Source organism: Pelophylax lessonae (genome assembly GCF_965119305.1).
Source record: "Pelophylax lessonae genome assembly, chromosome: 8".
Taxonomy (NCBI): Eukaryota; Metazoa; Chordata; class Amphibia; order Anura; family Ranidae; genus Pelophylax; species Pelophylax lessonae.
In genome coordinates this window covers 288,396,316-288,409,299 of record NC_138775.1, presented here as the reverse complement: position 1 = coordinate 288,409,299, position 12,984 = coordinate 288,396,316, and the positions used below count along the sequence as shown (strand labels likewise).

The following is a 12,984-nucleotide window of genomic DNA, read 5'->3' as shown; positions in this document are numbered from 1 at the left end:
CATCCAGATCCAGCCGATCACTCAGTATGTAAGAGTTTAATTCACTTAAGTTGTGTTCGTAAAGTCTCCAGCACGAGGGCTGTCCCCCCTTCATCCAGCCTGTGCCCCCCTCCCCCCTTCATCCAGCCTGTGTCTCTCCCCCGTCATCCAGCCTGTGTCTCCCCCCCCCCCCGTCATCCGGCCTGTGTCCCCCTCCCCCCCCCATCATCCAGCCTGTGTCCCCCCGTCATCCGGCCTGTGTCCCCCCCCCCCCCCATCATCCAGCCTGTGTCCCCCTCCCCCCGTCATCCAGCCTGTGTCCCCCTCCCCCCCGTCATCCAGCCTGTGTCCCCCCCCACGTCATCCAGCCTTTGTCCCCCTCCCCCCGTCATCCAGCCTTTGCCCCCCTCCCCCCGTCATCCAGCCTGTGTCCCCCTCCCCCCGTCATCCAGCCTGTGTCCCCCTCCCCCCGTCATTCAGCCTGTGTCCCCCTCCCCCCGTCATCCAGCCTGTGTCCCCCTCCCCCCGTCATCCAGCCTGTGTCCCCCTCCCCCCGTCATCCAGCCTGTGTCACCCCATAAGTGGTAATTAAATTATGTTGTGTTTGACAAATCTCCAGTGTAAGGGCTGCAGGGAAAATCAGACTCTATTCCTCTGATTGGAGGAGACGCGGTTCTATAATTTTCCTCGACCTCCCATACAATGTTATGAACAGCCGACCCCCAGCCCCCCTCTACAAGCACAGACCTAGGCCCCTCCCGCTGCTGCCAGCACCAATGTATCGCCGTCTCCATATCAAGTGTGAGATTAAAAGCAAACAAGTCACTGTACCTGAGGCTTCAAAGCATTGATCGACAGGTTCCCATTAATAAACTAGATATAATATTACCAAACCCATAAACAAGCTCTATTATTATGCACTCCAATGAAGACAGAAGGAATATAGTTCAGATTTAGCCTTTTCTTACCGACCGTCCTGTGGGAGGAGATATCAGAATTAAGGACCAGCAATGCGATCGTATTGTGCAGATAACTAAACTCCCGAGCTTGTGCTGAACTCCACCGCCGATTCTGGGAAGGAGGAAATAAAAAAATCATAGAGTGTAAAAAAAACACAACTACTACTAAATACATAGAACATAAAACTACTGGGGGCAAAGCAAATCCTGCTGGCTTGGTGTCTGCATATTAGTCTCAGTTTAATAACATAGTAGAATGTCCTTCAATACAGGAGGGCCAAAGTCCCCAGTGTGTGAGGCTCCAATAGGAAGGTTTCCAGCAGAAAAAAGGATTTGCTGGGGAGGAGAACCCTACCCTAGGTATATATGGGCAGCTAAAGGTTAAACAACATATGCTTTGTATATTTGGGGGAAACAAGAGATCAGCAACTCAACCAATAGGTATGATAAGGTGACCGAGTGGTGAAGGGGATGGCCTGCTAATCAACTGTGCTCTGCACTCATGGGTTCAAATCCCGTCCTCATTGAAGCAGGTTTCTCAGTAAGTTGCTTTTCATACCTGCCAGGTGGAGGTTATCATATCCAAGCCTGAACGGCCTATGAAAAAACCAAACAAGCCGCTAGTCTTCAAAAAAATTAGGTAGGTACAACATCATTCACTTACCTGGTTATTTTTCCGGTTGGGTCCGAGTAGAAAATTGATAAAGTGACGCAAAGCAGAATACTTCAGTAAGAGTTCAACAGCGCGAACTCCTTGCTGTGTAATATAAAAAAAAAGAAGCGTCATACACTGTTTAAAGCTAGCCCCGACAGCTATAGTGCAACCAGCCCCCCCTCCTCGACAGCTATAGTGCCCCCGCCCCCCCTCAAAAGCTATAGTGTGTGTAGCTCCCCCCCCCCCGGCCGCTATAGTGCATGGAGCGCCCAAGCCCCCCTTCCCCGACAGCTATGGTGCACCCAGTCCCCCCCCCCCCCCCCCCGACAGCTATAACGTGCGTGCAGCGCCCAGGCCCCCCACCCGACAGCTATAACGTGCGTGCAGCACCCAGCCCCCCCCCGCCGACGGCTTTAGAGCGTGCAGCGCCCAGCCTCCCCCCAACCCGACAGCTATAGTGCCTTCAGCGCCCAGCCACCCCCCCGACAGCTATAGTGCGTGCAGTCCCCCCCCCCCCCCCCCCGACAGCTACAGTGCGTGCAGCACCCAGCCCACCCCCCCCCCCCCGACAGCTACAGCGCGTGCAGCACCCAGCCCACACCCCCCCCCCCCCGACAGCTATAGTACGCCCAGCCCCCCCCCCACATGCTAGAGTGTGCCCAGTCTCCCCCCCGACAGCTATAGTGCATGCAGCGTCCAAACTCCCCTTCCCCGACAGCTATAGTGCACCCAGCCCCCCCGACAGCTATAACGTGCGTGCAGCGCCCAGCCCCACCCGATAGCTATAGTGCGTGCAGCGCCCAGCCTCCCCCCACCCGACAGCTATAGTGCGTGCAGTGCCCAGCCACCCCCCCCTGCCCGACAGCTATAGTGCGTGCAGCGCCCAGCCCCCCCCCCCCCCCGCCCCGACAGCTATAGTGCGCCCAGCCCTCCCCGACAGCTAGCTAGAGTACGCCCCCCCCCACATGCTAGAGTGCACCCAGCACCCCCCCCCCCCACATGCTACAGCACGCCCAGCCCCCCCCCCGCCGACAGCTAGAGTGCAACCAGCCCCCCCCCACAGCTAAAGTGCACCTATCCTTGGCAAGCAAAAAATTCAGTTTGAGTATTGGGGAGAGTTATTATAGCACTGCTGTCTGTGACCCGGCTACTGAGATGCACACATTTTTGCCTCATTAAAAGTCAAAGAATTGAAAGGGAATCCAGAATCTGGACAAAATCTTCCAACATAGGCACTTGTTCTGGTGGCAACTGTCTAATAACTATTAATTAAAAAAAACAAAAATCGTCAGCTTTTTTTTAAGCTTTGTAACCTATCATTATGAGTGACATGTTGACTTGGAAAGATGAGGAGTGAGCTGGCAGGAGATGTGTAAGGGGCTGATGTTCATGTCAGAGATGTTTTGTCTTCCCATTCAAGTCTATAGGAATGCAATCAGGTCAGCTGCAGCTCGTAAGAAGATGAACTGCAGGTCAACGTATGTTTCGTCAGTCCGTGCCAACGTCATGACGATGATCCCCCTGATGACGTCAGCACGGACTGACGAAACGTACGTCGGGAACGTGAGACCGTAACTTCCGGGTTGGTGGATCGCAGCGTGGATAGCGGCGTCCCCATGCTCTGGAACTGAGATTTCTGCTTACAAGGCGCTTTTACTGATGGATTGTAGCAAGTGTGATTTTATTCAATAAATGCTTTTTATCACAAACTACTGCACCATGAGAGCCCTTTTGTTTCCTTCCACTTATGACTTGATCCTATATTGATCCCTGGTCTGGCTATACACTCTTGATGGAGGGAGAGTATATGGTTAATATCACGATTCATTGGTGAAGTGATAAATCGGACTGTGTGAGGATTTTATATGCTTTTGTGACCCCCTATAATCAAGGGGTCCTGTACTTCTGGTAAGCAGTTTATACTACCACTGGGTGAACGTGTGGAGGCTTTGAGAAATTCACTCCTATCAAGTCTGCGATTTTCCATTGATTACTGTTATCTGGCTTAACACCTTGATGATTGGAACACTAGAGACTTTTTTGAATTTCTAATTTATTTTGGAGCACATTCCACCATTTGATTTATTATTATTATTATTGTGATTTATCTGTTGAGCGCCATACTTTGTTCAATTTTTAGTTTATCACGTTATGTTTATGTTGCAGCTCACAGAGTGAAAGCAATTTCACCATACATATATATATATATATATATATATATATATATATATATATATATATAATACATATATATATATATATATATATATATATATATATATATATATATATATATTCACGTATATTTATACTAAATATAATTGTTCACATTCATATGCACAGGTTTTGTTGGTGACCCACACCAATCCCTTCCCCGCATATACTATATTATGCTAAAAAAGTAGGCATCCAAACACAGAAATTAGATGGGGTCATGGCATGTGATTTGCACCTTTTGTAGAAAGCTGTTGAAGAGGAAGAAGTATTGTGCGCAGTTCTTGCAGCTCTCCGGCACGTCTTTATCCAGCAAGCTGAGCAGCATCTCGATGAGGAGGTGGATGCCATTCACCTGTGGTAGGACATTACACATCGATATCAGGCTGGGACTGAGTACCTCTGTACAGTACAAGGGGAGGAGTGGGGGGCCTTTACCTTGTCTTTGTGCAGTAATGCTCCATCCAGGGTCTTCTCCAGTACGGTGGCCACTGCACACCTCACCTCCCGAACACCGCACTCCAGCAGAAAGACTCTGATGGGGGTTTAAAAAGTAAAATGTTGGATATATGAACGCCCTTACATAAGAAGGACAGAAAAAAAGAGCCTTATTTCACCTTATTGTATGCACAGTGGGTTCACTTCAAACCTGGCTATGTATGTCCTACAAGAACTGTTTGAAACCCAGAGCAGTCATTATTTTAAAGTATTGCTTTTATCAGAGAGAGAGAGAGAGATTGCTCCAAGCACACAGCTTTTCCCATTTATTAAACTTTTGGAAACGTGTAGCTACCTCCAAGGTAGGTGCTAGTGAGAAAGTATAGTTTTGAACTCTGTCTGCTTACCAGAGGTGCTGCAGGTAAATCTATATTGTTCTCTGACGTCATATCAACGAAACGCGTAGAGCGCCATCGCGTCATTTACGCTGGGTTGGAACGCATCGCGTTCCGGAAGTGTGCCGCGATATTGGAACACAGCGGCTCTTGCACTGCTGACTCTGCTCGATTTTTTTGTGAGTACCATTCTTTATATTAATAAAAGGCTTATACTTTAACAATAATTCACTATATGAGCCCTTTCCTTCCTTCATATGGTCTGGATCGCCATACATATATAATATCCAATGATGCCATTGATTGAGTGAGATATATCCCTGTGAGCATTACTTCGCTTATCACCCTTGGGGGGGGGGGGGGGGGAGATATATTTGGATTCCTATATTTACCATTACTGATGTCCATGATCCGATGGGAAAACCCCTTTGAGCAGTACTACGCTTATTACCCCTGTGGGGGTACATACCTCTGGTAAGTGCGGTCTTTACTGAGAGGGGAGCACTTAGTTTCCTCACCTGCACAAGTCACCTTTTTGGATCACTTCAAGATTTACATCTCTGGGACTCCATTTATAATTTATTATATTTATTCACTTATATGGACGATTGTCTGACGTGCATCTGGTCACTTTATATCATTTTTGTGACTTGTATCCAGTCACTTTACACCAGCATCTTTGTTTACATTCATGTGTACTGTATAATGGATAGATTTATTGCACTCATTTATTGTTTATCTGTAGTAATTTATTCACTTTATACCACTTAATTTTACACATTGTATCACTTCTGGCTTTTTAGATACTATTTATGTTCAAGTGAGGAATTCATATTTCACCATTCCACTTTTTTAGCACTTATGTCACTTTACTATTTATTGTTCATTATTTATTTGCATTTTTTTACTGAAGTGGTTTATTATTGGGCAATTTGCATACACCCTTACCATTTACCTTTACCTCTTTTTCAATCACACTTTATATACCTCCCTAGTGGGGTTATATATAGAAAGTAGGCTGCAGCCAGATTAGTTTATCCACAGTGCGGATTTCTTCTTCCTAATTTACTATATAGTTCTCTGCCTACCAGAGAGCAGGATCGGTTAGTAAGGTCTGCTGATTGTGCTTAATATGCGATTCATTGTGCCTAGAGAGAGTTTCACAGTGGTCCAATAAGGATGCATGTTGGACAGTGGAAGAAAACCTGACGAACAGATGCATAGGCTTTGATACGGTCCTGGTGATTGGCAGAAGGCAGGTCGTCTCAGTGCATTCTGGGATGCTGTATAAAAGCCAGGAGCACATGTGCTCGGGGTCTTTGGCTGGAGAGCAGAGTCCTGGAGGGAGGAGGTGGCTGCCGCCTCCTCTATTGCAGGAGGTGGTCCTGAGGACCGGAGGAACGGATGAGAGGAGCTGAACCCAGAGGTCCAGGAGAGCCAACTGAGGCCGAGACACTGGAGACCCTGAGACCACAGTATTGCAAGTGCAGGGACTCACGTCAAGGAGTCTGACCTGAGGGGGGCCACCCAACGTGTAGGATAGTCAGTGGATGGGTGTCAGCGGTGGATAGAAAGGAGGATGCTAGAGAGTGTGTCCTGAAGATAATTACAAGCTCACCAAGTCATCTTAGGAAAGAGATTTCATTCCAAAATTCACATATAGTGGCAGGGTGAACCAACAGCCTGGCTGTACCTGAAGATAGGAGTCCTCAACAAATTGTGCATAGTTAATTTGGAGTATCCCACTATTCTCTTCTCCTATGCCTAATTTAAATAAAACAGAAAACAACCAAATACTCCTGGACTGATTATTGAAGCGAGCCAAGAAGGAACTAGAAACTCATTACTGAAGCCTGGTAACTCAGGGGGACCCGAGAGGTGTACATCTGGCAGTCCTTACGGGGGCAGTGCTACAAACGTTTAAAGGAAACTCATCATTTTGTCAATGCGAAGCTCCCCTGAAAATGCATATTATTTGTGGGAATATCAGGGGTCAGACTCCTGATGGCTCCTCTGCTCCAAACAGTGCAGATCAGGACGCAGAGGGATTGATTTATTAAAACTGGGGAGAGCAAAATCTGGAGCAGCTCTAGATGGAAACAAATCAGCCTCTGTTTTTTTTTTTTACAAAGCTTAAAGGGGTAGTAAAGTCAGAAGGTTTTTCTCTTTTTTTTTTATCTTAATGCATTGTATGAGCCCCTTTTCGATCCAGCAATGTCCACGATTGTCTCTGCCATCTGGAACTCCCCTTCTCATTGGCTAAGACACCGCAGCAGCGCCATTGGCTCCCGCTGCGATCGAAGTCAGTTAGCCAACGAGGAGAGAGGGGGGGCCAAGTCGAACGGCAGCACCGTGTCTGAAAGAATACACGGAGCTGTGACTCGGCTCCGGTGCCCCTATATCAAGCTGCTTGCAGTGTAGGCACTCAAAGGGAGGGAGGGGCCAGGAGACCCAGAAAGAGGAGGATCCTAGCTGCTCTGTGCAAAACCAGCTGCTAAGAGGTGGTAAGTAGAACATGTTTATTTTTATTGAAATCATCTTTAATTGAACAAGCTGAAGTTAGAACTGGATTGGCTACCATGTACAGATGGACCAGATTTTGCACTCTTCAGTTTTAGTGAATTAACCCCAGAGTCTTGCAGTGATTCTGACAGCTCTAAACCTGGAAATGCTAGGAGGTGAGAGCTTCCAGTTCCTCTAGGAAGGGGGAGTCAGCTCAGGAAAGAATTACTGTTAGATGAATCTACTGTGTTTAGGTGGAACTTTAGTCAGAAAATGAAGTTCAGCAGGCTGCCCCCTTTTATAGCTATGTAAAACATTAAAAATAAGTGTCTATACGGTGTAAAATCCAGTAATACACTGTCTCACCCTACTCTGCACATGCGCAGTTGCTCTCCTTTTTTAGGCACTGCCGAATTTGTAAAGGCCGATCTGCTGACAGTCTTAAAGCGTAACTCCACTTTTGTTGAGAAAAAAGCATTCTGCTCTGGATGATCTCTGTACATTGCAGGGATTTTAACAAACTTTTCAGATTCCTACCTTTTGTTACAACAGCAGCTGACCATCCTCTCTCAGCAGGGAGCGATCGAGGCACCGGCCCTGTGGATCGGCGTCCGCGCTGCCTGGTGGAGGTTGGGAGCGCGCCCCCCAGCACACGACCGACGAAGAGCTACGTCGGTTCATGCCGGAGAGCCAGCCTGCCGCAGTAAAACTGCGCCGGGCAGTTGGGAACTGGTTAATAATGTGGAATGTAGGTTCCTTGCTACAGATCATTACCGTATTTATCGGCGTATATAACACGCACCTCAATTTTGAGAGGGCAATTTCAGAAAAAGACTTATTTTTCAAATGAAGAAGCAAAATAAGGGTGGCTCAGAACTTTTTTTTATTAATATTACCACTTATAAAAGGTAAATAATGTAAAATTACTGTCAGCTAGTGTATCTCTTAGTTCCCATCCCCCTATCAGGAAGTGTTTCTTGGCTCCCCCCGGCAGACTTTTCATACTCTGGTCCCCTTTAAAATCAGTGCACACTGCTGCCTTTGCAGGGAGGATGGGCTGTCAGCTAGTCTGTGTCTCTTATGGCACTTTTCCACTGCAAGTACCGGCTCGGCTCTACTCGGCCCGGTTTGCTTTTCCACTGCTGTTACCGCATGGTACGGTGTTGGAACGGTTTGGTATGGTTTGCTTTTCCACTAAAGTAGTACTAAAGTTAAGTGGGTGGGATAACAACGATTCTCTGACCAATCAGTGGCTAGTAGTGACTGCATGCAAAGAATTGTGTGGTACTGTTTTAGAGAGCCGTACCGTTCGGTTCCATGTAGTAGAAAAGCGCCGCCGTACCGTACCGTTCCTACACGGTACCATGCGGTACCAGCAGTGGAAAAGCACAAAAGTGAGCCGAACCATCCGGTTCCATGCAGTGGAAAAGCGCCATTAGCTCTCCCTTCCCGTCAGGCAGTGTCTCTGTGTTCAAAACTCCCATCTTTGTCACATTTTTTACTTCATTAAATTACTTGTACCTGACGGGTACAAGTTCTGTAACTTTCTCTCATCAGCCAGCAAACTCTTGAGAGTCTGCAAACTCTCGCGAACAGTGCAGAGCGTTACTGTGGTTACGTTCCGACGGCTGCGAGAATTCAACTGGTGTGATGTGTTTGTCTGGAGAAGAGGAAGGCTGCCGGAGACCTGCAATGCTGGTCCGGGGTGGCCCGGGACTCTCAGGTTTTCCGGGCCATTACTGTGACATCCACTTGCCTTAGATTCGCCGCTATGTGGTATGTACCATGGCTTCTTACCACTATATCGGCGTATAACACATACACATCATTTACTCCCTATTTTCAGGGGGGAAAAGTGCATGTTATACGCCGATAAATACGGTATTTTTTACCAAGTTATGGGGCAAAGTTCCACTTTAGGCATTTTTGTTTTATCTTTGCAAAATTGATGTCAGGCAGGTCCTCTAAACCAGTTTCAGAACCAGAAGGGGACATCATCATTACTTACTTGACGAGTTCCCTTCCCTCGGAACTGACAAAGTACTCCACCAGCCATTGGCACGCTTCACAGCTCTTGGAAACCAGGGCATCGATGGTGGCTATCCATTCCTCTGTGTCAACCCTAAAGCAGACAAATACACCATAAACTGCATGATAAACACACATTGCCCACACACAAAGACCCAATTACCCCCCAAAAGTGCTTCTTCTGCAAGGTCAATTTAAAGCAGACCTTCATTTAAAAGTTAAAGCTCCACTCATCCTCCTCTACCAAAATTGGTGTTTTTTGCTGGGAGCGGGTACCTTTTTCTGGGAGGTACCCACTCCAATCTCCACAGTTCTCACCCAACCAAAAACATTACTTGGGCTCCCCACCCCAAACCTTGTCCCATGCCCCAGGTGGTGTAGGACCACTCCTAAAGCATTGCAAGATCTCGCACATGCACAGTGCAGGGCTGGCTATGATTTCTCAGGAAGCCAAAATTGTCTCCCAAATCCAAGATGGTTGTTCAGGGTCCTGCAGAGATGAGAAGAATGGGCTGCAGGAAAACAGCAATGGACTCCAGGGACTGGTAAGCACCTCATTTTCCAAAGTCAGCAGCTAATGAATTTCTAGCTGCTGACTTTATTTTTTTGAGTAAAGTTTCTCTTTATGGTTGTAAAGGTACAAGGTTTTTTACCTTTATTTATTGGATGAAGGTAAAAAAAACCTGTGTGCACCAACCCCCCTCCAAATACTTACCTGAGCCCCCTCTTGATCCAGCAATGTCTACAAGAGCCTCGGCTCTCCAGGAACTTGCACTGCTAATTGGCTTTTGGCAGCAATTGGCTCCCGCTGCAGTCAACCACAGCCAGTGAACCAATCAGAAGACAGAGGGGCGGGGCTGAACCATGACTCAGTGTGTGAATAGACACAGAGAGCTGCGGCTTGGGGGCAAGCTGCTTGCTGTGGGAGCACCAGACAGGAGGGAGGGACCAAGAGCACACACATGGGACCCGAGAAGAGGAGGATCCGGGCTGCTCTGTGCAAAACTACTGCACAGAGCAGGTAAGTATAACAAGACTTTAATACTGCTTTAAGTATATTTTCATACCTGAGTTTCTTCTTTGTTCGAAGATAGGTGTGGAGAAGGAACTGGATGGCCAGCTGGGCACTGACTTTTGCCATAGAGGAGTAATTCGGATGTTTCAGCTTGGTCTGGAACAAAAAAAAGGTGAAACTGTCAAATACAGCATGACATCTACTGATAGGTCAGTGTTACTCCAACACCACTCATTCAACAGTCTTGGCCCAAGTCAGAGCATCATCACATAGTGCAGGAATATGAAACAGAGGGGGCAAGGCACCCCTTAAAATTTTGAAATAAACTACTATGGGGGTTGGGGGAGCTGGGTTTGCGTAATGAGAGCACTTGTCATAATGCCAGACCCACTGCCTAGTTTGCTCTACTCAAGTTATGACACACTCCGTCACTGCTATATGCTTAACTTCTTTCTAGACCAGCATCCTTATTCTTTTTTCCACTGGGCAACCAGTGATGCCGTAATCTCAGTGTAAACTCACAGGAGATACACTGGGGTGGGAGAAAAAAAAGCAGCGTAGACTGTGGCAGCCGCTGGTCCTGGCTGTGCCAGTGGAATCCGACAGTTCCTGATGCCTGAGGAAGGAGCACGCATGCTCCGAAAGCGAGCACCCCTCTGCCACTACCGGATGTGACGCAAGGGAACTGGAACACCGCCAGAGTCACAGGAAGTGTCGGATTCCACCGGCACAGCCAGGACCAGCGGCTGCCACAGTCTACGCTGCTTTTTTCTCCCACCCCAGTGTATCTCCTGTGAGTTTGCACTGAGATTACGTCATCACTGGTTGCCCAGTGGCAAAAGAATGCTCCCACCCCACTTGTCTGTTACAGAGTCCATCTAGTTCTGTTTGAAGCCTGCAGCCACCTCCTCCATCCTTTTCTAAACACTCCAATGATTGAACTATCCTGCATACCACCCTACAAAGACTGATCAGTGAAAAACAGTCATGCATTCTTAGGCATGTACTTGACATCTCACTAGCGCTGGTCGAACGGTGTATATACAGGAGATACACTGACCTGTCCACCCAGATCCATTCTTACATAGTTAGTGAGGTTGAAAAAAGACATCCGTCCATCCAGTTCAACCTATGATGTGTGTGTGTGTTTGCTGTAAACTGTACATTGAATACCCCTGTATGTTGTACATTGTATACCCCTGTATGTTGTACATTGAATACCCCTGTATGTTGTACATTGTATACCCCTGTATGTTGTACATTGTATAACCCTGTATGTTGTACATTGTATACCCCTGTATGTTGTACATTGTATACCCCTGTATGTTGTGGTCTTTAAGGTGCCCATCTAATAGTTTTTTGAAACTATCAATGCTCCCTGCTGATACCACTGCTTGTGGAAGAGAATTCCACACCCTTACTGCTCTCACAGTGAAGAACCCCTTACGTATTTTAAGGTTAAACCGCCTTTCCTCTAGTTTTAGTGAGTGGCCACGTGTCTTATTGTATTCCCTGTCTCTGAATAGGTTGTTCCATAGGCTAGGGTTGCTAGTACAGTATTTGTACATTGATATCATATCCCCCCTCAATCGTCTCTTCTCCAGAGAGAATAAGTTCAGTGCTTGTAGTCTTTCCTCATAGCTGATGTCCTCCATTCCCCTAATTATTTTTGTTGCCCTTCTCTGGACTCTCTCCAGTTCCAGCACATCCTTCCTGAGGACCGGTGCCCAGAACTGGACAGCATACTCCAGATATGGCCGGACCAGAGTCTTGTAGAGAGGGAGAATAATCTCTTTATTTCTGGAGTGAATCCCCTTTTTTATACATCCCAGCATTCTGTTGGCTTTGCTTGCAGCGGCTTGGCATTGCATGCCACTGCCAAGCCTGTTGTCCACCAGTACCCCCAGGTCCTTTTCCATCCTAGACTCACCCAGAGGTTCCCCCCCCCCCCCCTAGTGAGTAGCTTGCTTTCTGGTTTCTGACACCCAAGTGCATTACTTTACATTTTTCAACATTAAACCTCATCTGCCATGTAGTTGCCCACCCCGTTATTTTGTTCAGGTCCGCTTGTAAGGTTTCCACATCCTGCATAGAAGATATTGGCATGCTTAGTTTAGTATCATCCGCAAATACTGAGATTGTACTCGATATCCCCTCCTCTAAATCATTTATGAATAAATTAAACAGGATTGGTCTTAGCCAAATGTAAGACCTAGTTTACAGCATGTGCAGAGACGTCAGTTTATTAGCATGCGTCCTGCATGGGCTCAAAGAAAACAATTGTTCTCTATGTGCCCTGTTCAGACCACAACAATGGTATCACGTGTGGATTTTTTCTGCACAAAAATCTGCAAAATGTATGCAGTTTTCTGCCTGGAAATAAAAGTGATGTGACATCAATATTGGTATAAACAGGGCATGAAAACTGATGTCAACATGCATCAAAACTTACTAAATCGCCCATGACAATTCATGTCTCTGCAGGTGAAACCTGCACATTTTTCCAAATGTATGGTCGTGTGTGTCCGCTGACCACCCGCAATCGCTCCCCATGGAGACAGAACGGCGGTCTATCCATGTAAACCAGGCAGATGGCCATTCTTTTACAAATGTACACCGGGATCTTGTGTTCCTACTATTGAGTACATCCCCCCACAGTTAGAAAGCACTCCCTAGGAGCACACTTAACCCTTTGATCGCCCCTGGTGTTAATACCTTCCATGCCAGTGTCATTAGTACATTAACAGTGCATATTTTGTAGCACTGATTACTGTATTAATGTCACTGGTCCCCCCCAAA

The 12,984-nt window shown here is 47.1% G+C and overlaps 1 protein-coding gene across 1 annotated transcript in view; it reads right to left on the bottom strand.

Annotated features, from left to right (window-relative positions):
* The window catches only part of USP24 (ubiquitin specific peptidase 24), a 215,226-nt gene that overhangs the window by 20,550 nt on the left and 181,692 nt on the right, over nt 1-12,984 (bottom strand). Inside the window, exons 53-58 of the mRNA XM_082264831.1 lie at nt 10,238-10,341; nt 9,151-9,264; nt 4,246-4,342; nt 4,046-4,162; nt 1,603-1,695; nt 948-1,050 (exon numbers count right to left, since the gene is read on the bottom strand). Of these exons, the coding sequence (XP_082120957.1) occupies nt 948-1,050; nt 1,603-1,695; nt 4,046-4,162; nt 4,246-4,342; nt 9,151-9,264; nt 10,238-10,341 (628 nt within the window). The remainder of the gene's footprint in view (nt 1-947; nt 1,051-1,602; nt 1,696-4,045; nt 4,163-4,245; nt 4,343-9,150; nt 9,265-10,237; nt 10,342-12,984) is intronic.